General features: G+C 40.8%; 1 protein-coding gene and 1 long non-coding RNA gene across 2 annotated transcripts in view; one reads left to right on the forward strand and one right to left on the reverse strand.

The window, feature by feature from the left end:
* The first annotated feature begins 510 nt into the window (after window positions 1–510).
* On the forward strand, window positions 511–17,659 carry LOC129623380 (uncharacterized). The gene is made up of 3 exons (XR_008700500.1): window positions 511–648; window positions 12,558–12,607; window positions 17,536–17,659. It is a non-coding gene; the product is annotated as an uncharacterized LOC129623380 (long non-coding RNA).
* Window positions 17,660–22,242: 4,583 nt separating this feature from the next.
* Window positions 22,243–25,870, reverse strand: part of RAB10 (RAB10, member RAS oncogene family) — a 63,313-nt gene continuing 59,685 nt past the window's right edge. Inside the window, exon 6 of the mRNA XM_055540736.1 lies at window positions 22,243–24,771. Within this exon, the coding sequence (XP_055396711.1) occupies window positions 24,688–24,771 (84 nt within the window). The 3' untranslated portion in view covers window positions 22,243–24,687. The remainder of the gene's footprint in view (window positions 24,772–25,870) is intronic.

Below are 25,870 nucleotides of genomic sequence, written 5' to 3' on the forward strand. Positions count from 1 at the left end.
TCCTTATAACCAACTGGTCATCAAGTCCTGGCGATTCTGCTTCTGCCACTCGTCGTCTGGCCCTTCCTCCTCTCTGACTCTGCTGTTGCAGCCCATCTTCAGTTCCTCCTCTGATGTCTTTCCTCCCTTTGTATTTCATACCGAAGTCAGTCTGGATTTGGGCTGAATCAGAGACTGCACAGGTGTGAGACATCAAGCAGAGCTACCTAACTGGTTGCTACCTAGTTGCCCACCCTCTAATTGTTGTAGAATGTTCCAGAACCTTTCTAGTGCTTTTTAACCATTGGCAGATCTCCAGGGACCTGAATGTGCCCAAACATATACATCCCTTCATTTGTTTAGGGCTCAGGAGTCATGTGGGAAGGAACTCAGCTTCTCGCAGATCTGTCCCTGGGCTGAGATTGCTGGAAGGCAGCTGGCAGCACGGAGTGCAGGGAAGCACCTGGAGGGAGGAGGATACTCACAGAGAGGCCAAAGTGGGCAGTGGGGTCTGGAAGCGAGAGCCAGGGGCCTGGATGGTGTGTTAGGCTGCGCCTGAGTTTCACCCTCTGGGAGAGTCTGTGGGAGACAGAGAGGTCTGAGGGGAGAAGGCAAGAGCTGGTTCACTGGGGTCCCAGCTGCTCTGCTATGGGTTCCCCCTCTGACAAGGTGAGTGGTGACAAGTAGAAAGGACATACCAGAGGTCAGGGATTTGGAGGAGGAGGCTGGGAAGGGGGGCTGGCCCTGGCAGAGGCCCACTGTTGGCCCAGAGGCCAGGCTGTGGCAGAGGCTGGCCAAGCTGCCCGTGAGTGGGCAGAGTGGTCAGTGGAGTAGAAAGATGGTGAAAGTGGGCAGCAGCAGCTTGGGTTATGTATAAAACAACTCTACTCCACCCCATCTAAAAGGACTGATGAACTTCTCTGAGCTCATGAACTCCGAAAGGACAGAGAACGTCTGGCTAAGCACCTCTGAGAAGTCTAGGAAATGGTGTATCCAATTTTGCTTTCAGAAAACTTTATTTTTTTTAAAGATTTTTTTGATGGGCACCATTTTTAAATCCTTTATTGAATTTGTTACAATAGTGCTTCTGTTTTAGGTTTTGGTTTTTTGGTTGCACAGCATGTAGAATCTCAGTTCCCCCGGCCAGGGATCAAAATTGCACCCCCTGCGTTGGAAGGCGACGTCTTAACCGCCAGGAAAGTCCCCAGAAAATTTTAACTGTAAACTAGAGATAAGAGTATTATGAATCCCCCTGTACTACTCTGCCAGACGCCCGGCGGGGCCCAGCGGGACCCTCCCCCAACTCGGAGGGAGGAGGATCAGTCCATGGCTGATCATATTTATTTCTCCTCCTTATCAAATTTCTAAAAAATAGCTTTATTGAGACATAATTCACATACTATACAATTCATCCATTTAAAGTGTACAATTCCAGTGTTTTTAGTATAGTCGCCATACTGTGCCACCAGCACCATGATCTAATTTTCAAACAAACCACCCTTCCCTAAAAGACATTGCTAACCATTAGCAGTCTGTCCCTTTCCCCAGCCCTCCCCCATCTGTAAACAATTGCCAGTCTACTTCCTGGCTCTATAAATTTGTTGTTTCTCTACATTTTCATACAAATGGAATAATAAAATGTGTGGTCTAATATGACTGGCTTCTTTCACTTGGCATTAAGTTTCAAGGTTCCCCCACGTTGCAGGATGTTTCAGTACTTCATTACTTTTATTGCTGAATAATATTCCAATGTATGGATAACTACATTTTGTTTATTCATGGATAAGTTGATGGATATTTGGGTTGTTTCCACTTTTTTGGCATCACGAATAACACCACTATGAACATTTGTGTACACGTTTCTGTGTGGATATATGTGTTCACTTCTCTACCTTGCGGTGGAATTACTGAGTCGTATGGCATCCTGGGTGTTCATTGGAAGGACTGATGCTGAAGCTGAAGCTCCAATACTTTGGCCACCTCATGTGAAGAGTTGACTCATTGGAAAAGACCCTGATGCTGGGAGGGATTGGGGGCAGGAGGAGAAGGGATGACAGAGGATGAAATGGCTGGATGGCATCACCGACTCAATGGACATGAGTTTGAGTGAACTCCAGGAGCTGGTGATGGACAGGGAGGGCTGGTGTGCTGCATTTCATGGGGTTGCAAAGAGTTGGACACGACTGAGCGACTGAACTGAACTGAACTGATGGCAACTGTATGTTTATTTTTATTTTTTTGGCCATGTCGAGTAAAACGTGGGATCTTAGTTCCGTGACCAGGAATCAAACTTGTGCCTCCTGCATGGGAGCACAGGGTCTTGACCACTGGATTGCCAGGGAAGTCCACTCTGTGTTTAACATTTTGAGGAATTGCCAAGCCGTTTTCCAGAGTGACTACTGTTTAACATTCCCACCAGCAATATATGACAGTTTCAATTTCTCTGCATTCTTGCCGATGTGTATTGTTTTTTTAATAGCCATTCTAGTGGATTTGAAGTGGTATTTCATTGTGGTTTTGATTTATTAATATATTTTCCTTAATGACTAATAGTACTGGGTATTTTTCCATGTGCTTATTGGATATTTGTATATTTTCTTTGGAGAAATGAAGATTCAAATTCTTTGCCTATATTTAAATGTCTTTTTATTGTTGAGTTGCAAACATTCTTTATATGTTCTAGATATAAGTCCTTTATCAGAGATATGATTTGTAAATCTTTTCTCCCATTTGGTGGGTTGTCTTTTCACCTGATAGTTTTTGGCAGCACAGAAATTTTTGCTTTTGATGGAGTCCAGTTTATCCATTTTGTTCTTTTGTTGCTTGTGCTTTTGGCATCATATCTAAGAAAACATTGTCTAACTTAAGGCTACAGAGATTTACTCCATGTATTCTTTTACAGATTTTATAGTTTTAGCTCTTACATTTAGGAATTAGGTTCGTGGTCTCTTTTGGGTAAATTCTTGTGTATGGTATGAGGTAGGAGTCCAGCTTCATTCTTTTGCATGTGGATATCCAGTTGTCCCCACACTGTTGAAAAGGCTATTTTTTCTCCCATTTAATTGCGTTGGTGATCAAGGATCAGTTGAACATAAATATCCTGATAGAAGTTTGAAAAGATCTTGGATATCTTATCACTTCATCTATGTAAATATTTCAATATGTATCTCTAAAGAAAGGACATGGACAACAGACTGGTTCCAAATAGGAAAAGGAGGACATCAAGGCTGTGTATTGTCACCCTGCTTATTTAACTTATATGCAGAATACATCATGAGGACCGCTGGACTGGAAGAAACACAAGCTGGAATCAAGATTGCTGGGAGAAATATCAGTAACCTCAGATATGCAGATGACACCACCCTTATGGCAGAAAGTGAAGAGGAACTCAAAAGCCTCTTGATGAAAGTGAAAAGAGGAGAGTGAAAAAGTTGGCTTAAAGCTCAACATTCAGAAAACTAAGATCATGGCATCTGGTCCCATCACTTCATGGGAAATAGATGGGGAAAAGGTGGAAACAGTGTCAGACTTTATTTTTGGGGGCTTCAAAATCCCTGCAGATGGTGATTGCAGCCATGAAATTAAAAGACGCTTACTCCTTGGAAGGAAAGTTATAGCATATTGAAAAGCAGAGACACTACTTTGCCAACAAAGGTCCATCTAGTCAAGGCTATGGTTTTTCCTGTGGTCATGTATGGATGTGAGAGTTGGACTGTGAATAAAGCTGAGCGCCCAAGAATTGATGCTTTTGAACTGTGGTGTTGGAGAAGACTCTAAACTAACAGTTTACTAATAAACTAACAAAATTTAACTGCAACTAGTAAACTAACAATATTTTCCTAGTATCATAAAATATTTAGTTGGTGTTCATATTTTTCCAACTGTCTAGTTGGAGAATTTATTTACAATTTATTTAAATCAAGTTCCCAATAAGATCTATGCATATTTTTCTTGCAATTTATTTATGGGAGAAACAGGACTATTTGTCCTGTGGTTTTCTTATAGTCTAGATTTTGTTGATTCAGTCCCATAGGATAGTTTTATATGTTGCTTTATCGTCTAATTTTCTCTAAATTGGTAGTAGATTGTTGGTAGTAAATCAAATACAGATTATTTGAGTTTTGCTTTTTTGGCATAACTATAAGAGAGTGGTCCTTCCATCAGGAAACACACAATGTCACATTGTCTATATTTCATGTCAGCAGCCATTGCTGATCCTTGCTTAAGTGTTACCTTCCCTTTAAAACACCTAATTTCCCAAGATAGAACTGACTCATCTTTTCTCAGTGTGCACACCACACCACTGCCATAGAATGTATTGTGTTGTATTATTAAACACACCGCCCCCATTTAATCTCTTGCTATGTGATTCTCCACATGGACTAATAATTATGTGACTTACAACGGGCATCAACAGATAAGGCAAAATGGTCCTTGAACTGAGAGGATGACATTTGAAGTCCAGTGGCTGTGCAAGTGACTTAATCTCATTCCAGTGGTGACAGCCAATTGTCAAAATTACAGAAATTTCACAAGTGGGTTATTAAACACAGCTATTATCAAAATTTAAATTATAAAAAGTTACAAATAAACAACTTACATTAGACAACCATAGTAAAAAATGAAAGTGTTAGTCGAGTCTGACTCGTTGCAACCACATGAACTGTAGCCCACCAGGCTCCTCTGTCCATTGACTTCTCTAGGCAAGAATACTAGAGTGGGTAGCCATTCAGTTCTCCAGGGGATATTCCTAACCCAGAGATAGAACCTGGTCTCCTGCATTGCAGGCAGATTGCTCAGATTACCATCTGAGCCACCAGGGAAGCCCTGCTGCTGCTGCTAAGTAACTTCAGTCGTGTCTGACTTTGTGCGACCCCATAGATGGCAGCCCACCAGGCTCCTCTGTCCCTGGGATTCTCCAGGCAAGAACACTGGAATGGGTTGCCATTTCCTTCTCCAATGCATGAAAGTGAAAAGTGAAAGTGAAGTCGCTCAGTCATGTCCGACTCTTCGCGACCCCATGGACTGCAGCCTACCAGGCTCCTCTATCCATGGGATTTTCCAGGCAAGAATGCTGGGTTGGGGTGCCATTGCCTTCTCCTGGGGAAGCTCTAGACAACCATAATAAATACTTAAACTCATGACTTCATTATTTTATTACATTTTACTATTTTCTATTCTGTTACAGTTATTTTTGTCTATTGTTTCTGTACAGTGGAAAAACTATATAATGGTGTGCCACTATTCATCTCTTCCCAACTCTGTGCTCAGTGATACCTTGCTGATAGCTTGAAACTGGCCATCGTGGGAATATTTATACCACGGAAGTTGGAAAATGCCATTAATCAGGACCTTTTTCTTAGAGAGTGGTTATAAAACATTTACCAGTACACTGTTGACTCTCATTGTTAAATGGGGATAAAAATAGTACCACTTCATGTAGGATGTACATAAAGCACTTGGCATGGTTTCAGATACACATTTTAATAAGTGGTAGTCATAAATTTTGTTACTTGTATCTCATCTCATCTCTGAACTGTGGCTGAGGGCAGCTGTGCTTTCATTAGGCATTTCTAAGGCAAATGTACCATGGAGAACTACACATCCATTAGAAATCATGCTGTGAAAGTTAATAAACAGAACCCTCATTTAAAATGGAGTTGGGAGGCCAGAGGGGTAAACTCTCACGTCCTACCATTCCACTGTCAACTGCAGACCCAACAGAAAGACACTGTACCTTTGCATCTCCAATATAGGAATAAGGTTACTACCTCACTACCTGGCAAAAGGCAGGCAGAATTTCTCCCTGCCAGGCAATAGCCTAGTCAATCAGAGATTGTCACAACTCAGCCAATGAAAAGTCATTATATTTTGAATTCCCAGTTTCCTCCAATGGATTCTGTTTAAAATAGCTTCTCCCAACTCCCCCTTCTCTATAGAAGAGTTTTCTCTCCTTTTTCCTCCATACTTGCCTGTGGTTCTACAGACTGCCTAGCCCAAATTGTTAATTCTTCTTTTTTTAAAAATTAACCAATCTATTTATTGTTTTGGCCGCACTGGGTCTTCATTGCTGCACGTGGGCTTTCTCTGGTTGCGGCGCATGGGCTTCTCGTTGCAGTGGCTTTGCTTGTTGTAGAGCACGGGCTCCAGGGCACAGGCTCAGTAGTTGTGGTGTATGGGCTTAGTTGCCCCGTGGCATGTGGAATCTTTGCAGACCAGGGATCAAACCCATGTCCCCTGCACTGGCAAGCAGATTCTTAACCACTGGACCACCAGGGAAGTCCCCCAAATTGTAATTCTCGCCAATTCCTGAATAAACCCATCTTGAAATGAAATAGATGAATTTAAGAAGGTTGAAGGTCAATATATAAGAATCAACTGCATACTCTATTCTGCTTTTAAATTCATCTGTTAGCAGGCTATATAGACCAAAGAACAGACTGGAAGTCTTCCTACTGATATTTGGAACATCATATGGATATTGTCATCATGTGTTCTTATAAAGGGCTGGGACATTCCTAAGGCCATTTTTTTAATGAGCTCAATGTGTTGACTTTCAGCACTCAGTCAAGGTATAACACTGTGTTTATTTCCTTTTCTTAAGCTCTCTATAATTAAGAAGAATTCATTGAAGATTTTCTTTTTTATTTCTGTGATGTAAATTATAAAATGTCTTAGAAACCTGTGAAGTAGGAAAGAACCACAATTTGGTTGGCTTTTGTAATTTACCTACTGTAGTTCATTAGGCAAGGAAACCAAGAAAGGAGCTTATTCAAGGGGATTTTCATTGCATATTTATATTTTATCATAAAAGAAGAGAACATTATAGGGATAAAGAGAAATTGAAACCCAGTCCTTATCTATAGGTTGTTCCTGAAGTGCTCCTTCCTAAGAATAAATAACTCATGAAATATTTATTTCAGGAAGCTAGAATTTTAAATTTTGGTCAATAGTAAACACAGTAAACCAAGCTACACCTCTTATAATTTGGACTTTTAATTTTTTTAGTGGATACACTTAGTTTTCAAGTGAATAATGATGCATGTTTATCCAAAACAAAACATTTTGACTCGCAAATAGTATTTTTTTCATAATTTTATTTATTTTATTTTTGGCTGTGCTGGGTCTTTGTTGCTGTGCAGGCTTTCTCTAGTTGCAGTGGGCAGGAGCTGCTCTTCGTTGCAATGTTCGGGCTTCTCATTGCAGTGGCTTATCTTGTTCCTGTGTATGGGCTCTAGAGTGCACGGGCTTAGTGGCTCACTCTACTGTGGAGAGTACTGAGTGAATAGTTGAACACTACTGCTTCAGTGGTTGCAGCACTCGGGCTCAGTATTTGTGGTACCCAGGCTTAACTGCTCCGCGCATGTGCCATCTTCCCAGATCAGGGATCGAACTGGTATCTCCTGCATTGGCAGACAGATTCTTTATCACTGAGTCACCAAGAAAGCCCTATAAATGGTATTTTAAATAGTATTTTAAGCTTAAGAAAAAAGTAACAAATAATATGTTTCGTTATTTTCAATATTCCATATTTTTTAAAGATTTTTTAAATGTGGACCATTTTTAAAGTCTTTATTGAATTTTCTACAACATTGCCTCTGTTTTTTGATTTCTTGGCTGAGAGGCTTGTGAGATAGTCATTTCCTGAACAGGGATTGAACCCACACCCCCTGTATTGGAAGCTCAAATCTTAACCATTGGACCTCTAGGGAAGTCCCATCATTCCATAATTTAAATTTTGTTAATTTCTTTTAATTAAGCTTCACAGTCACGAAGATGTTTTTAAACTGAAGTTTCATTAGCCTTTTCATTTCTTGCTTTTAAATGGTGATGTTTATGTTTGCAACATGAAAAGCTTCAGAATCCTTTAAAAATTACTTTATTAAATAGAGAGATTTTGTATTACTTGTCTTTCATACCATTCAGAACCACACTAGCCTGAATAAACATTTCAGATGGCCTTGGTATCATCTGGGCCCAAGCGACAGCAAATAATGAAGCAAAACTGTAGAAACTGTCCAACCTCTTTTGTGTGAATCAAGTCAACGAATTAGCTGAGGCTCCAACAGCTTTGCCTTTGTCTGCTGAGACGGATTGTCCAATAACTCCACTGAAATTGCAGTCCCAGCAATAAGACACATAGATCAGTGAAAGAGAATAGAAAGCCCAGAAATAGACATAGGCAAATATGGTCAGCTGATATTTGACAAATGAGCAAAGGCAATTACATGGCAAAAGAAAGAACAGTCTTTTCAACAAAGAACAACAGGACATCCACATGCAAGAGGAGAGAACCTAGACCCAGACCTCACACCCTTCACAAAAACTAACTCAAAATAGCCTCATAGACCTAAATGTAAAACACACAACTATAGAACTTGTAGAAGAGGAAAGCCAGTAGAGCTTGGCAGAGCAGTAGAGCCTGGACAATGTTTATGGTTCTGAAAGACCTGAGTTTCCTCCTCCAGACTTAAGATCTGACATTTTGAAGAAGGCAGCACAACATGGTTGATATTTTATAGTCAGGCAAGTTATCCTATCATGAACTACAAATTTACCCTTACCACCTGCTTTGCTGGCATTTTCGCCAGTTTTCTCACCACCAACTGGGCAGCAGGGATGGAAGACAGCAACTGAGAGCCCTGGGCTTATGGTCAAGCCAAGAAGTTTCCAGAACTTGTGGGAGAGCTCCCGCCCAGTTACTCACATTGTGAATGAACAGCTGATAGCAATGCCTTCTTGGTAAGTTGAACTCTTGATCACGTATGTGAGAGTTTATTTCTGGGCTCTCTGTTCCATTAGTCTATACATCTATCTTTATGCTAAGACCATATTGTTTTATGTTTGTTTTTTTTTTTTTAATTTTCTATTGAGGTATAATTGGCACGTAAGGCTTCACTGGTAGCTCAGTTGGTAAAGAATCCGCCTGCAATACGGGAGACCTGGATTTGATACCTGGCTGGGAAGATCCCCTGGAGAAGCACATGGCAACCCACTCCAGTATCCCTGCCTGGAGAATACCCATGGACAGAGGAGCCTGGGGGGCTACAGTCCATGGGGTCACAAAGAGTACAGCCCATGAGGTCGAAAAGTTGAATTCTTGGTCACGTATGTGAGAGTTTATTTCTGGACTCTCTACTCTGTTCCATTAGTCTATACATCTATCTTTATGCTAAGACCATATTGTTTTATGGTTTTGTTTTTGTTTTTTATTGAGGTATAATTGACACATAACACTATTAGTTTCAGGTATATAACATGATGATTCAATATTTGTATACATTATGTGATCACCACAATAAATCTAGTTAACATCCATCACCATACATAGTTATGGATATTTTTTTTCTTGTGATGAAGACTTTAAAGGTCTAGTCTCTTAGCAACTTTCAAATATATAATACAGTATTATTAACCATAGTCACTATGCTGTACATCAACAAAAATGAAGATTCAACCTACCAAATGGGAAAAAATATTGGCAAATCACATATCTGATAAAGGGTTACCATCCAAAATATACAAAGAACTCATGTAACTCAATAGCAAAAAACCCCAAATAACCCAATTTAAAAATTGGCAGAGGATCTCAAAATACATTTTTCTAAAGAACACATATCAGTGGCCAATGGGTACATGAAAAAGTGTTCAACATCACTAATTAGAGAAATACAAATAAAAATCACAGTGAGATATCACCTCACACTTATTAGAATTACTGTTATCAAAAAGAAAAAATAACAAATGTTAGCAGGGTATGGAGAAAAGAGAAGCCCCAAGCAGTGTTGGTGCAAATATGAATTGGTGTAACCACTGTGGAAAACAGTATGAAGTTTCCTCAAAATATTTTAAATAGAACTATCAAATGATCTGGCAATTCCACCATGAGTATTTATCTGAAAGAAACAATAACACTAACTGGAAAGGGTATCTACACCCCCGTCTTCCTTACAATATTATTTACAATAGCCAAGACGTGGAAATAACCCCAATGTCTGTCAGTGGACAAAGAGAATGATAGACATATACACACATGCAATACAATGGAATATTCAGTTCAGTTCAGTCACTCAGTCGTGTCCGACTCTTTGCGACCCCATGAATCACAGCACGCCAGGCCTCCCTGTCCTTCACCAACTCCCGGAGTTCACTCAAACTCACGTCCATCGAGTCAGTGATGTCATCCAGCCATCTCATCCTCTATCGTCTCTTTCTCCTCCTGCCCCCAATCCCTCCCAGCATCAGGGTCTTTTACAATGAGTCAATTCTTCGCATGAGGTGGCCAAAGTACTGGAGTTTCAGCTTCAGCATCAGTCTTCCAATGAACACCCAGGACTGATCTCCTTTAGGATGGACTGGTTGGACCTCCTTGCAGTCCAAGGGACTCTCAAGAGTCTTCTCCAACACCACAGTTCAAAAGCATCAATTCTTTGGCACTCAGCTTTCTTCACAGTCTGACTCTCACACCCATACATGACCACAGGAAAAACCATAGCCTTGACTAGACGGACCTTTGTTGGCAAAGTAATGTCTCTGCTTTTCAATATACTATCTAGGTTGGTCATAACTTTCCTTCCAAGGAGTAAGCGTCTTTTAATTTCATGGCTGCAGTCACCATCTGCAGGGATTTTGGAGCCCCAAAAAATAAAGTCTGACACTGTTTCCACCTTTTCCCCATCTATTTCCCATGAAGTGATGGGACCAGATGCCATGATCTTCGTTTTCTGAATGTTGAGCTTTAAGCCAACTTTTTCACTCTCCTCTCTCACCCTCATCAAGAGGCTCTTCAGTTCCTCTTCACTTTCTGCCATAAGGGTGGTGTCATCTGCATATCTGAGGTTATTGATATTTCTCCCGGCAATCTTGATTCCAGCTTGTGCTTCTTCCAGCCCAATGTTTCTCATGATGTACTCTGCATATAAGTTAAATAAACAGGGTGACAATATACAGCCTGGATGTCCTCCTTTTCCTATTTGGAATCAGTCTGTTGTTCCATGTCCAGTTCTAACTTGCTTCCTGATCTGCATATAGCTTTCTCAAGGGGCAGGTCAGGTGGTCTGGTATTCCCATCTCTTTCAGAATTTTCCACAGTTTATTGTGATCCACACAGTCAAAGACTTTGGCATAGTCCATAAAGCAGAAATAGATGTTTTTCTGGAACCCTCTTGCTTTTTCGATGATCCAGCGGATGTTGGCCATTTGATCTCTGGTTCCTCTGCCTTTTCTAAAACGAGCTTGAACATCTGGAAGTTCACAGTTCATGTACTGCTGAAGCCTGGCTTGGAGAACTTTTAGCATTACTTCACTAGCATGTGAGATGAGTGCAATTATGCGGTAGTTTGAGCATCCTTCGGCATTGTCTTTCTTTGGGATTGGAATGAAAACTGACATTTTCCAGACCTGTGGCCACTGCCGAGTTTTCCAAATTTGCTGGCATATTGAATGTAAGGTCCATGAATCAAGGCAAATTGGAAGTGGTCAAACAGGAGATGGCAAGGGTGAATGTCGACATTCTAGGAATCAGCGAACTAAAATGGACTGGAATGGGTGAATTTAACTCAGATGACCATTATATCTACTACTGTGGGCAGGAATCCCTTAGAAGAAATGGATAGCCATCATGGTCAACAAGAGAGTCTGAAATTCAGTACTTGGATGCAATCTCAAAAACGACAGAATGATCTCTGTTCGTTTCCAAGGCAATGGAATATTATTCAACCATAAAAAGAAGAAAATCCTGCAATTCTCGACAACATGAAAGGCATTATGCTGAGTGACAAATACTGTATGATCTCACTTAATAGTGGAATTTAAGACAAATGAAAAAGGAGCTCATAGATACAGAGAACAGATTGGTGGTTACCAGAAACAGAGGGTTGAGAGGTAGGGTGAAATGAGTGAAGGTGGTCAAAAGGTACAGACTTCTAGTTATAAAATAAGTCCAGGGGTGTAATGTACATGATCATTACAGTGGCTAATAATACTGTATAGTATATTTAACAGTTGCTTAGAGAGTAGATCTTAAAAATTCTCATCACAAGGAAAAACAATCTTGCAGCTATGTCTGGTACAGGATGTTAACTAGATTTATTGTAGTAATAGTCTTGCAGTGTATACATACATCAAATCATTATGTTGTGCACTTGAATATTATGTTATATATCAGTTATACCTTAATTTAAAAAACAGAATACATTGTTTAATTTTCATATATTTGTAAAATTTCCAGTTCCCCTTCTATTGCTGATTTCTAGTTTCATTCCATTGTGGTCAGAGAAGATGCTTTTAATATTTCAATCTTACTGAGACTTGTTTCATATAATGCTATTTCATAAATGACCAGAGTCTATTCTATTTGCTACTTATGTGAGCACTTTTCATTACATTCATTACAATATTATGGGAATTCAAATTTTAATAAAGACACTTAATCAGTTCTAAAAAAAGGAATTGTAAACTCTAATCAGTTGTATATAATATACCTCTATGAGGTACAAGGTACTCATATTCAGTGGTAATATTATAGTATATACACATCTCATATTATTTTCTAAAGTACTGCTCTATTTTTACAACAGATATCAAGGAGCAAAAGTGCTCTCCATTAGGACATGGACTTCTAGGGAAGGTAAGCACCCAGACATGGGAATCAGACCCACCTCGGATAGGGCTTGAGTTTTTCTCTCTGCTGTGATTCTGACAAGTTGCATAATTTGCTGAGTTTGTATTGGGTTGGTCAAAAGTTCGTACTGAGTTAATCCCTAGGTTGGGAAGATCCCCTAGAGAAGGAAGTGGCAACCCACTCCAGTATTCTTCCCTGGAGAATTCCATGGACAGAGGAGCCTGGTGGGCTACAGTCCATGGGATCACAAAGAGTTGGACTCAACTGAGTGACTAACACTTTCACTGGGTCTTCCCTGTTGGCTCAGTCGGTAAAGAGTCTGCCTGCAATGTAGGAGACCCCAGTTCAATCCCTGGGTTGGGAAGATCCCCTGGAGAAGGAAGTGGCAACCCACTCCAGTATTCTTGCCTGGAGAATTCCATGGACAGAGGAGCGTGGTGGGCTACAGTCCATGGGGTCACAGAGAGCCAGGCACACCTGAGTGACTAGCACTTTCACTTAGGCGTAAGACGTGATGGTATGGAAAACCCTGAATGAACTTTTTGGCCAACTTGATATTTATTCACTTGCCAAATGGGGACAATAACACATACCTCATGGAGGCTGTATCTAAAGTCAGAATTAACTGAAATCAGATTATAAAAAGTGGATGGCATAGCAGGGAATTACAGTGCATTGTGTCCAGCCCTTTCCCTTTTGAGGGCTGAAACTAGCATCTTTGGGGACCCTAGGAATCCCTCCATGATCCTAAGAAAATGCCACAAGAATGTCTGCTTTGCAGTCCCCTTTTCTCACTGAGAACTTCCCAGCAGGAAATAGGGGCACGAGAGATCAGGTTCATTCATTCAGCAAATACTTACTGAGTGTCTTCCACGTGCCAAGTCCACAAGGTACAGTACGTTCCCTACATATGAACCTTCAAGTTGTGAACTTTCAAAGATGTGGACATGCATTCGCATGTCCAATATTGTAAGTTCACATTTCTGGCATACATTGTCACATGCGTGCGTCCTCTACAAGTGGTTGAGCTTCTGTGTACCGTACAGTACCAGATAGAACACAGTAGTGCAGTATCTTTATTTCAAACCCAGGATGTCCAGAAGCAAGCATAAAGGCAGGGGTGCGTTAGCTGGAACTATTGTACTTTTCAAGGCACTGTGCTGTAAGATTAAAACTACTTTCTTAATTTCTTGTCTTTGTTTTTTACATATTATTTGTGTGAAAACCTGTAACAGTATTATAAACCTATAACAGTACAGTACGATATAACTGATTGTACTAGCTGGGTACCCTTATTAATCTTGTTGGACTTACGAACAAATTGGACTTAAAAACACACACTTGGAATGGAACTCATTCGTGTCGGGGGGACTTACTGTACTACAGACACAGCAGGGAGTAAGAGGAGTCCCTGCCTATACAGAGCTTCTAGCCCAGTGGGGAGAGAGGCTATAAACTACTGAACAAGTAAATTCTAACATGTCAGGTGCTGGGAAGAACTATGGAAGAAAGCAGAAAGCAAGGAGAAAAGGGTAGGGAATTCAGGGCTGGGGTGGTTGTTCCTGTTCTGTGCAGAGTGGCCCGGGAAGGCATGAGTGATAAGGGGATATTCAGGCAGGGACCAGAAAGAAATGATGGTGTGAGCTGTTTTGACTTATGGAAGATGAGTTTCTCAAACAGAAGAAACAGCAAATGCAAAGGTCCTGAGGCAGAGCATGGTCAAAATGGGAGGAGGGGCCATGGGGGAGATTTTAAGGATTTGCGTTTTTATTTTGGTGAGATACGAAGCCTTTGAAGTATTTTGCAAAGAAGCATGATGTAATCTAAATGTCTTCAGAGGTCACCATTCACAGCATTGAGAAGAGCCCATGGGCAGGCGAGAAGCAGACCCAGCAGGGCTCTTTCTGTTGGAGCTGATGGGTGCTGGCCTCGGTAGAACTGTGGTGATGGGGGAGGCAGGGGGGTTCTAGGTGTATTTTGAAGGTTCAACCAGTGGGATTTGATGATGGATTGGGTTTGAGGTGTGAGAGAAGGAGAATTCGAGGATGGTTGGAGCAACTGGAGGTTATGACTTGGTTGTTTTCTGAAATGGGGAAGGCCATGGAAGAGTTGGGCAGGGGAATCCAGAGATTCCTTTAGGACAGTTACAGCAGCGGGTATTTGAACAGGCAGTGGATGAGTTTGGAGTTGTGGAGCTATTGGAGTCATCAAGACATCAGGGTGTCTAAAGCCATGAACTTGGATGAAGTTCATTGGGGCATCAGTGTAGGTAAAGAGGAGAGAAGTGGTCTGAGAACTGAGTTCTGAGACACTCCAAGACTTAGAGGTCAAGAAGATGAAGAGGACACAGCAAGTCTGAGGAGGACAAGGGAGGGAGGGAGAAAGTGGTGTCCTGGGAGCCAAGTGAGGATGTTTCAGGAAGGAGTGAGACAGGAATGAATCAACATCTCAGGTTTGGCACTGCTGTGACCCCAGCAAGAACTATCCTGACAGGGGATGGGGATGCAGCGTTGACTTAATTGATTCAAAGAGAAGGAGCAGAGACGAGTAGAGACAGCCCTTCAGGGAGTTTTGCTATGAAAGGGAATAGAGAAATGGATGGGAGCTGGAGAGGGATGTGGAGACTGGAATCAAGGGAGGGTGCTTTACTTTTGGGTAACTATTAGAGACCTTCCAGCATGTTTCAAGCTGTTGTTTGCCCTACTCTGGTGTGAAACATGAAAAGAGATTTCCCCTCTTCTAGTTTTCCACTTCTCTAGAAAGCATTGTCTTTCAGACTTCTCCAGTCAGTGTTATTCTCTTTAATTACTGTCACCGGTTTAAAAGGGGAAACTCAAGGGACTGTTTCAGCCCTGCCTTGTGCATCTCACTGGATTCATCACAGCCTAGCTGTGGAGGTTTTAATACCATCACAGCCCTGTACTTGGTTCTTCTAGTCCTCAAGGAAGTGGAGAGGCACCAGGATCAAGTGGACACACCCTGGATTGGGAGGAGGGCTACCCAGGCTCCCTGCAACCCCACTCAGTTATTATCAGCTGTATGATCATGAGCTGTCATGTTGCCTCTTTCGGTATGTGTAAATTAAAGCCCTGCAATATGATTTCTAAGTGACCTATTTGTCCCTTAGCTGCCCTTGCTTTTTTGAGAATTTGACTGTGCGTTTATTTATTTTTAATATTGATTTGGCTGCACCAGGTCTTAGTTGAGACACTTGAACTCCCAGTTGCAGCGTGTGGGACCTAGTTCCCTGACCAGCAATTGAACCTGGGCCTCCTGCATTGGGTGCTTGGAATCTTAGCCACTGGATCACCAGGGAAGTCCCAGGCTATGCATTTAATATTATCCTGCATTTCTAGGTGTCTGCTGTATTGCCTGGCTCAAAGCACATATGTGAAGCTTGATCAATTCTCATTTATGTGTTCATTCATTCAGCCCTTTAGCATGATTGACTGGGCAGCTACTATGGTCCAGGAAGTGTCAGGCACTGGAGATCCAGTGGTAAACCAGGCAGATTTTATCCCTGCTCTCAGAGGTGCTCCCTAACTAGAAGGGCTCTCCTTAGTCTTCACATGGACCATCAGCTCTGTAGTGTCCATCACCTGTCAATATTATTTCTCCCATTGCGTTTCTGGAAACCACATCCTTGGGGTCAACTCGAGATCCATTGTTTCCTAGGCCAGTGGCACAGCCCCACAGGATCTCCCTCTTTCCCGGTGCACTTGTTCCTTTGGCTAGAGTATGTCCTCCAATAGATTCCTGAGAAGTCAAACAAGGGAAGGAAACATTTAGCTGTTTGCCTATTTGGGTACATCACTTTACATTTGACAGGTAATTAGAATGAGTGTAGAATTCTACATAGAATATCCTTTCACTCAGAGTTGTTTTCTAGGTCTCCATATTACTTGAGGAACATTTATATACATTCAGGTTCTTGATTCTTTTATATGTGACCTATTTTTTTCCTCTGGATTTTTAAAAAATTTTTCTTTTATCCTTGGAGTTTCAAAATGTCGTGATCAGTGCAGATAATTTTTTTGTTTTTTGTGCTAGGCCAATCTGGAGACTAAAATCCCTCAATTCTGGGAAGTTCTTGTATATCTTTTCTCTGATAATCACTTTCCTTCTGTTTTCCTATTTTCTTTTTCTAGAGTTCCAGCTAATCAGATTTTGGCCTTTAGATTGGCCCTCTAAATTTCTTACCATTTCCTCCTGTGTTCCATTTCTCACTCTTTTTTGTGTGTGTATTTTAATTTGGGGAGATTTCCTTGACTTACCTAATTCTTCTCCTGAATCTTTTATTTCAGTTGACAGTTTTTATTTTAGAGAATCCTATCTCATTTTCTTTTTTATGAACCCTCATCTTGTGGTTTTTGGATTCAATGTCATCTCTTATCCAAGAATATTAATTAAAGTGAGTTTAGCTTTTTCTTTGATATTCTGCTTTGCTTTCCCTTTATTACCTTTTTTGGTTTTGTTGTTGTTGTTTTATTCTCTCATTTATGTTAACATGAAGAACTGAATCTTCTGATTGAATGCAAATATCTGTTAGGTCTGAGTGTCAGGCATGCGGATTTTTATTGATTTGTCTATACATTTCTGTTTGAATGATCTCATATATACTAGGTAGATGAGAAACTTTACCTATGTCCATCTATCTTGATGACTGGAGACCTTCAACATAGAATATCTGCAATGAGCCTACCTTTTAGTTGGCAAACCTCCACGGACAGCATTTGTGAGTCTTTTCTCTTGGGCCAGGTTTCCAGAGAGGACATTCCTAATTTTCGGCCTGGCTGCCAAAATTCTGGGAGAGGGAAGGGATAAGGAAGGAAAGAATCTGAGAGGAGCTCATTGTTCAAGATGCAGATGTTCACGAAAGTCCTGGTATTTGACCCTATGACTCATCCCCACTTTTCCCTGTACTGTGTCCTCAGGTCTGGAGGCTCTGTCACTGCATTTCCGCGCACACGAAGCCCCTAGGAAGGGTGGTAGCAACTCCTGGCTGTGAGGGGTGAGCATGGACACCTCAGGATCCCATTACTTCATATACAGACTTTCTACGCATCCCCATTTTTAACCCATTGCCACATGTTTATCTTCTCTGCAGTCCCCAGTACCTCTCAATTCTGCAACTTGTGGGATTCAGAAAAAAATCTGCTCACTTTTTATTGACATCCAACACTTAAGATTGTAATTTCTTCCCTAGTTAGCTGTTTTCTATCTCCCACCTAAAACATAGGTCAATTTTTGTGTAAATAAATTTTTTAAATTCTCACAGATCTCTTGCCTTTTTTCCCCCCCGGTCTTTGTAGAATTATACTTTGTAAACTCCTTTATTCCCATCTTTTTGGGGGTTGAGAGAGGGAATTTAATTTAGTGTGGCTGCGTTTCCCATAAATTCTTGAAAATGGATCTCCGACTGATGGGCTTGCGGGAAAGTTTCTGGTGTCACAATGAAGAAATGCAGTTCCCAGGAAGGGTCGCAAGGTGGCTCCAGCGACTCTTAATTTACAGTTTCTTCATAGCCGTAATTAGGCAGAAGGGAACCACAGAATCAGAGGATATTTCAACTGGACTGCGTCTCTGAGGGCTTCCTAGCTCACTTCCTTTTACAGACAACAGAGATCCATGGGAATCAACCAGCTTATCCTGTATCTGGACGTAGTTGCAGGAATAGACTGGGCTTGAATTTTAAAGTTCTTTTAAAGTTATATTTGAAGTTGCCTTTAAAATGGAATGCAGATATGAATGCCTGAAAATGGGGATGGGAACAAGGAGGCTAGTGCAGCAGGAGAAAGACGCAGAAGGAAATCACTGCTTCACTGACCACACGTCCTGAGCGCCTGCCTCATGGGCAGCCATGCGCTAAGTACTGTGAAGACACGAAGGAGAGGAGGGTCCCTGCCTACCAGAGCTTAAAGTCGGGGAAGGAGATGAGCCAACAGGAAACAATTAACCACAAGCCAGGAAGTCTGCAGTACATGTCCAGGGGAAATGTAACTCAAAAGTTCTACAGAAAGAAGTGGGTGGTCACTTCCCTGCTCCAGTCTAGGGAATATCTTACTGGTGTGACTTGAGCTGGCCTTGGAAGAACAGCCCTTCTCAAACTGGTATGTGCATGAGTTATCACCCAGGGCTATTTCAAAGCAGATTCTAATTCAGTATAGCCAGTGTGTGAGGTGTGTGTTTGTGCACACCTGGAACTGAGATTCTGCATTTCTAACAAGCTCCCAGGTGATGTGGCTGACCTGAAGACCATACTTTGTAAGGGTGTAGGCACCGGTTGGTTCATGAGCTTGGCCGCACATGCAATCACACAGGAAGTCAAACAAAAAAAAACCAGAGATCTTGTGTTAATTGGCCTGGGGTAAAACTTTGGCATTGGTGTTTTTAAAAGCACTCCCCGCATATTCTAATCTGTAGTAAAGTTTGAATGGCACTGAAACGGGGCATTTATCATTCTTTTCGTCTATCCAGCACCCAAATTTCCCACCTCTGAGTTAGAGCCCACCCTTGTAGCTCAGTTGGTAGGTAAAGAATATGCCTGCAATTTGGGAGACCTGGACGGGTTTGATTCCTGGGTAGGAAAGATCCTGTTAGAGAAGGAAACAGCAACCCACTCCAGTATCCTTGCCTCAAGAATCCCATGGACAGAGGAGCCTGGCAGGCTACAGCCCACGGGGTCGCAAGAGTTGGACAGACTGAGCGACTACATCACACCCACTCTGGAAGCTGAAGACAAGATACTCCCTTTCCCCCACTTGCCTGGAATTCAGGTTCCATCAACCAACCCAGGCTTTGCAGCAAAAGCTGCGGAAACCAAGAAACAGAGGCTGAAATGAGCCAAGATTTTGCACTGGTGGCAGCTGTAGTTTCAGTGAGAATTCTTGGAGTACGATACTCAGCAGCAGGCACTGTAGCACCTTGGTAGACCAACTCTGCTAAGCCTGATTGTGTGTGTTGGTCTTGGCTGCACAGCATCTCAGACTGGTTCTTGTTCCTGCAGACTGTGTAGCATTTTAAACACACACAGTACCCTTTATAGGTAAATACAAATTTTAAAACCCACGTTGACAATCATGCAGATATGTAATAAGGCAAACACCCTTGTGAACAACATTCATGACCAAGATACGATTTTACTGTCCCCCAAACCCTGTTGTGTGCCCCCATGATTTTTAACTCCATGACTTAATGAGTAAACCAACCCTAAGAATACCCCTGCCTTTTAGTCATTTCCTTAACATTCCTTATAGTATGTCTGTACTTCCCTAAACACATTATGGTTTAGTTCTGCTTGTTCTTCCTTTCCATCTTTTGTTAATTTGCCATCTCTCTCCCCTACTCAGTGAAACTAACTGAAGAGACTGGGATCAGTTGTCCTGTAAAATTTACTAGTCTGGATTTTATTGATTGATGTAATTTAATATATTCCTGTCAGAGTTCCTATAAAATTGGTAGTTGGATCTAGGTAAGTTTGATCAGACTGAGATTTGATTTTTGGTGGTGGGGTGAGGCGGGTACAGGATATGGCCTCAGCATAGAAAGTATTGTGTTCTTGGTCAGAAGATACATCAATATCTGGGTTTCTCTTAACTTGCATTAGAGCCTTTATCACTTTGTAGTTCAATGACATTTAATGTTAGAAGTTCCTGAGTTCTGTGCTCCAGATTTTCTTTCCTTTGTAACTGTTATTCTCTAAGTGCAGCAGGAACACATCACCTTTTTGTCTTGGTGCTGGAAGTTTAGGACTTCAATGTCCCAGCAAAACTTTCACTTGGGGCACTCATATCCCCTGTGTGGCTCTTAATCTTAGGGAGTCATACTGATCTCGTATCAACCTAGGAGACTGGCATAAACTATACCCAGCTGCCTTTTCCTTCCTCCTCTATATTTTGACTTACTTCATTACTACTATTCACTGCTGCAGACATTAATAAGTAACAGAAGTCCCCTTCAAAGTACATCGCCCCAGAAAGCCAATTAAGATAACTGAAAAGCAACTGCATTATCATTTACTTCCAGCCAAGAGGTGGTATGAAGTAGGAGGAAACAAAAAGGACAAGCTGGTAATAAGGAGTGATACAGGTTTTAAAGAAGCGAATCAGTAAACTGAGCTAAGCACTTTTCAAGGGCATTGTTCTTTGTGAGAGGTACCAAGGTCGGGCTAAATGGCTACATTAACTCCATAAGATTAAGGCTCCACTGGCATTCTTTCTGCTGGCTCTAGCATATATTTATTACCCCCATTATAAACAGTGTAACAACCAAAGCTTAGGACCTTATCCTGAGAAACTGTGATATGGTGAAGATGAAAGTAGACTGGGCTGTAGCTTGGTTTCAAAACTCGATTCCAGCACCAAGTGGCTGTGCAACCTTAAGTAAATCACTTAACCTGAAACAGTTTCTTTTGTAAAGTGGGTACTACTTCACCAGGCTGTCAATGACAACCCGAAGAACCTAGAACAGTGCCACGAATACCTAGTCCATTTCCTAGTAGGCAAGAAATACTCCTTCACATAATCCCCTGTACATAAAGCCTGCCCTCTGCCATCATTTTAGTCGGATCTTAACTCAAATTCGAATTAAAATAGCAACCTTGTATCTGACCTTTAGAATCCTTGTTCCTCTGCTTCCAGCCCAACTATGTACTTGTTTTCCTCAAACACACTGCAGGGCTCACAGGGACTCCCCATCACACTGCAGTTGGATTTCTGGTTTTTCACACAAGCAAAGCATGTTTCTAATTTGCTTGTGATCCCCTCTTACCCTCCCCTTAGCCCATTCATTCAATCCACATATCTAAGAACCCAACTCCAGTGCCTCCTCCTTCAAAAACCATCCCAACTATTCTCACCGATTCAATCTATTAACACAGCACTTAAAACCACAACTATTTGGCTCTTGTATACGTCTGCCTGATTACTAATTCCTTCTGCTTTCTAAACTACAAGGTAAACCTAACAGCAGAGGCTATTGTGTCCTTTCCCTATACCAATCTCAAAGGCACAATCATAGGCTCCACCTTAAGACATAAAATTCTGTGCTGATGAGAGGTAAACAGGGAAGCATTTAAAATCACTCTAGGTGATCCTTCCAAAAACTAGTTATAAGAAAACCTCTGCTATGTCTGTCTAGCAGAGGTAATCTTGTCAACAAACGTGTACCTTTATTTATTGACTAATAAGGCCTCAACACAGGATCAAACCTTTCTTTCACCAATACTACATATAAAGAAAGCCAAAGTTGCTTCTTATGGTTCACAAAATAAGTGGGAAACACTTTACATGTTTCAGGTAAGAGGATAGTCACTGCTAAAACAAGAATTTCTCCCCAGCGTGGTAGCCTTACCTTGGTGCCCCCGAGTAACCAGCTGAGTTCAGTTGTGGCTGGCACATTCTAGTAGTGTGGGCTGGCAAGTGACTACAGTCGTGTGTGCTCTCTCGACGCCAGCATGATGCTGCTTTTAAAATGCAGTTTCTTCCAACAACAGCTCTTGAGATTGCCTTCCCAGCTTTCCCTAGTTGAAAAGTTACTCCCCTCTATTTCTGTTCCCCTAATATCCAGTTTGCTATTGCACTATTTTCAGAAGGAATCTTCCATCTTAGACTCCATAAATAAATGAAAACCAAGTCACGCAGTTGGAAATCAAGTTTTGTTTTTATATGAACATAAGTAGACCATCTAGAAATATTTCAGTTTATTTAAATTGTTAAGTAGAATATGAAACCGAATTTGTAGCTAGTACCAGAGAATGGACTTAACTGTTTGGTGTTTAATGAGAACAGCTTCTACACAGGATCCCAAGAGACTTACAGAAAAAGGGGCAAAGCCCTATTATTAAGCAAATAAAACTCAGGTTTCAAACAGGTTATACAAAAATTGATTTATACTCCATTTCCCTTTTTTTTTTTTTTGATATTTAGAAAGTGCAGATTTAACAAAAGGTAGCCATATCCTTTCTATGTACAATGCCGATTATAATTTATTGCAAACAACAAAACTGTCAGTCTGTTACCCAAAAATCCCAGTGTTTAGCTCTCAAACCTTAAGTCACTGAATTGAGTAAGGATTAAAGAGGGTTAAAAGTAAAAAAGCTACTGCCACATTCCAGATTAAAAAAACAAACACATTAAAAATTAATCTAACAATGGGTTTAACCTAAAACTTTTGAGAAGCTTAACATCGTTTCATTATTACTTTTAGTGGAAAATTAGGATTATTTGGCAATGCTGCTTTTACTAGTAGTAAACAATGATAAAGTCAAGTGAGGGGGAAACCTAACAACAACCACCAGTGAGGCATATAAAATCACTTTTAGGGCACTATCTGAAAATTCATGTTCACAGCAGATATGTCCCTGTGTTGTTTACGTGAGCCAAGAGGTCATTAAAATGCTATCCACGACACAGAAAGACTTTTCAATGGAAGCTGCTGTCCTAAACTCAGCCTCTGCTAGAAATGAATCATGCTATTCACAATTATTTCAACAAAGGTATCATCTTAGGATGCTAGCAGCATAGCAAACTTAACTTACCCTACCCTAATGATAAGCAGTAAAGCAAAACTAGAAAAATGAAGGGGAAAAAATGGCAGGGCAAGAGAGAGCCTAGAGTTTCTTATCTTTACATGAAAAGCCTTTGTTGTTCTTTTTTTTCAAACCCAGGGTAATACAAGTTTCCCAAAGGGATGTGAAGACAGGACTTAATATCAGTAACAGCCTAAAGTACTTCTAAATCTTAAGGTAAAGACAACTTAACACTGAAAAAGTGTTCTTCATAGGCCAAATCTCAATATATTTGGCAAACGTGTTAATAAATTTCACTCCTCCTTCCCACCTTTTTAAAACAATTTTGGGCTACCAAACTGCTAGAGGAGTTGTCAAAATGGAGACTATTCAAATTTAGGTTAAGATATTTATTCTAGGAAAGTGAATAGGCTATACACTTAGTTAGAAAGACAAACCACAACACCCTCCAAACACTAGTGCATGCAATTAACTCTTCCATTTCATAAACTCAATGGAGAGAGACAGGAAGGGAACAAAGCGGGAGAAGAGAAGAGCAACGTGAAGTCAAGAGCAAATGAAGGAATCCGGGACAGAAGCTTTAGGGGACTGAGAAAATGAAGGCGAGGACGCGGTTAACTGACATTGGATAGTAGGCAGTCAGGATTTATCTTTCAGTTTACTTAGCAAGTTAAATCAGTGCTTTATGTTAAACTCCACAAACCCACTAGTTTACCCCTTTCATTTTTAAATAACTCATACCACAGGGTGGTGGGGAAGAAGCAAATAAAGCAGCATGCAGGAAGAGACACGAGGAAAAAGTGGCCAAGGAAAAGAATTGGTGGCAGGAATAGTTTTAAATATCGAGGCCACTTAAAATGAGACTCAGCAAACCAAAGCGATCATTTCTGTATTATCCTTTGTCCTCAATTAACTACTTTGAAAAGTACAGCCAAGCAAACCACAAACATTTTAATGCTTTATGTTTCGATGATATGTCTCCTGCACATGCTTCCACCAAAACAAAACAAAAAAAAAAAGGAAAAACCAAAGAAGTTCCTTTCCACATAAGGCACAGGACAAAATTAATCCCATTTACATATTCAAGGCGAAAATGAATGTTTTCCTGGCTTTTTTCTTTTGCTATCACATGTCTATAGATTATAGGGACTCAAGCACATTTATCCATGACAGAAAATTCCACTGTTGTACAAAATAAAATTGTTAATTCTAACTTTTATTCTTATACAATTTGCAGAATAGAGTTGAAATGATTGCTATAGGTTTTAATGTTGATAAGAATTGGACTATAATACAACTGAAATGCAGTGGTGAGCTGAGCAAGTACATTTAAAAATGAACTCACAGACATGATTCTTCTATACATTTTTTGTTTGAGGAAAATTATAAAGTCAGCAAGCAGTCACAGATGAAACAACAAATAAAACAGGTGGACTAGAGAGTTAAGATGAGGAACGAAAATATCTGTTTAAGAGTTAAAAATGGGACAGAGTGGTTTATTTTGCAGCAAGAAGAGAAAACAGGGTGGTGGATGGCAACTGATGGAACAGCAGAGCGCTCAGCAACATTTGCTCTTCCAGCCTGTCACACCTCCTCCACTGCTGATATCTACGTTTTCACTGTTGGGCTCTTTTACAGGGGTCTGCAACAAACACACAAGGAGAGCAACCCGTGAAAAACACTGCCATGGATACACCAAGATTCAACAGAAGTATTCCCATAAATGTTAATTTATGTAACAAAATGCAATTACAGTCACATGAGATACGTTTTCTCCTCCACACAAAGTAAAGAAATGGAAGCTTTGTTTTTGACCTTCATTTTGTCTTCTTCCAACTGTGAAATGTCCACAGGCCTCCTGGCTTCCCTTTGTTGAGCTTCTGAAATCTGCTCCACCCTACCTCTTGTGATGAGTGGTATGTTATCTCTTAGATCTGAGCCCTGAGTACTTAGTACTTAAAAAAAAACAAACCCGTGCATATGCATATTTCATGCATATGATGAAACTAACGCTGTATCATGTCTAACTTCAGAGAGGTGAAATAGCCCTTTTCTGTTTCATTTTACTTGCCTTTTGAGACTGGAGCTTGTATTACCATAGCGTTGTTTTAAAAAGGCAATTTTATGATGATATACTAACATTAAATGAAGGAAATACAGTGGGGCAGAATGCAAAGTTGAATAATTCATGTTAAAGGCCAATATAGGAAAAGATCAAAATAAGAGATGCCAAAATTTTAACAGTAGCAACCCTTAGGTGGTGGATTTATGAATGATTTTATCTGGGGTGGGGGCAGATATTGGTATTTCAAGTATAAAAACAGAAAGGTTACCAGAAGCAATTAAATTTTCTCCTTTTCTCCTATATAATGTTTGCTTCTCCTTCAGGACTGTATCAGATTTTCTCTATTTTACGTACATTTAAATATACCGGAAGACTAACAGAGAATTCAGGACTCATATCAAACCTGTGTATTTTACCTAGTCATTTGAGGGAAAATATGACTATCTCCTTGGAAGGAAAGTTAAGACCAACCTAGATAGCATATTGAAAAGCAGAGACATTACTTTGCCAACAAAGGTCCGTCTAGTCAAGGCTATGGTTTTTCCTGTGGTCATGTATGGATGTGAGAGTTGGACTGTGAAGAAGGCTGAGCGCCGAAGAATTGATGCTTTTGAACTGTGGTGTTGGAGAAGACTCTTGAGAGTCCCTTGGACTGCAAGGAGATCCAACCAGTCCA

This window comes from Bubalus kerabau, chromosome 11 (genome assembly GCF_029407905.1).
Source record: "Bubalus kerabau isolate K-KA32 ecotype Philippines breed swamp buffalo chromosome 11, PCC_UOA_SB_1v2, whole genome shotgun sequence".
In the NCBI taxonomy this organism is placed as follows: Eukaryota; Metazoa; Chordata; class Mammalia; order Artiodactyla; family Bovidae; genus Bubalus; species Bubalus kerabau.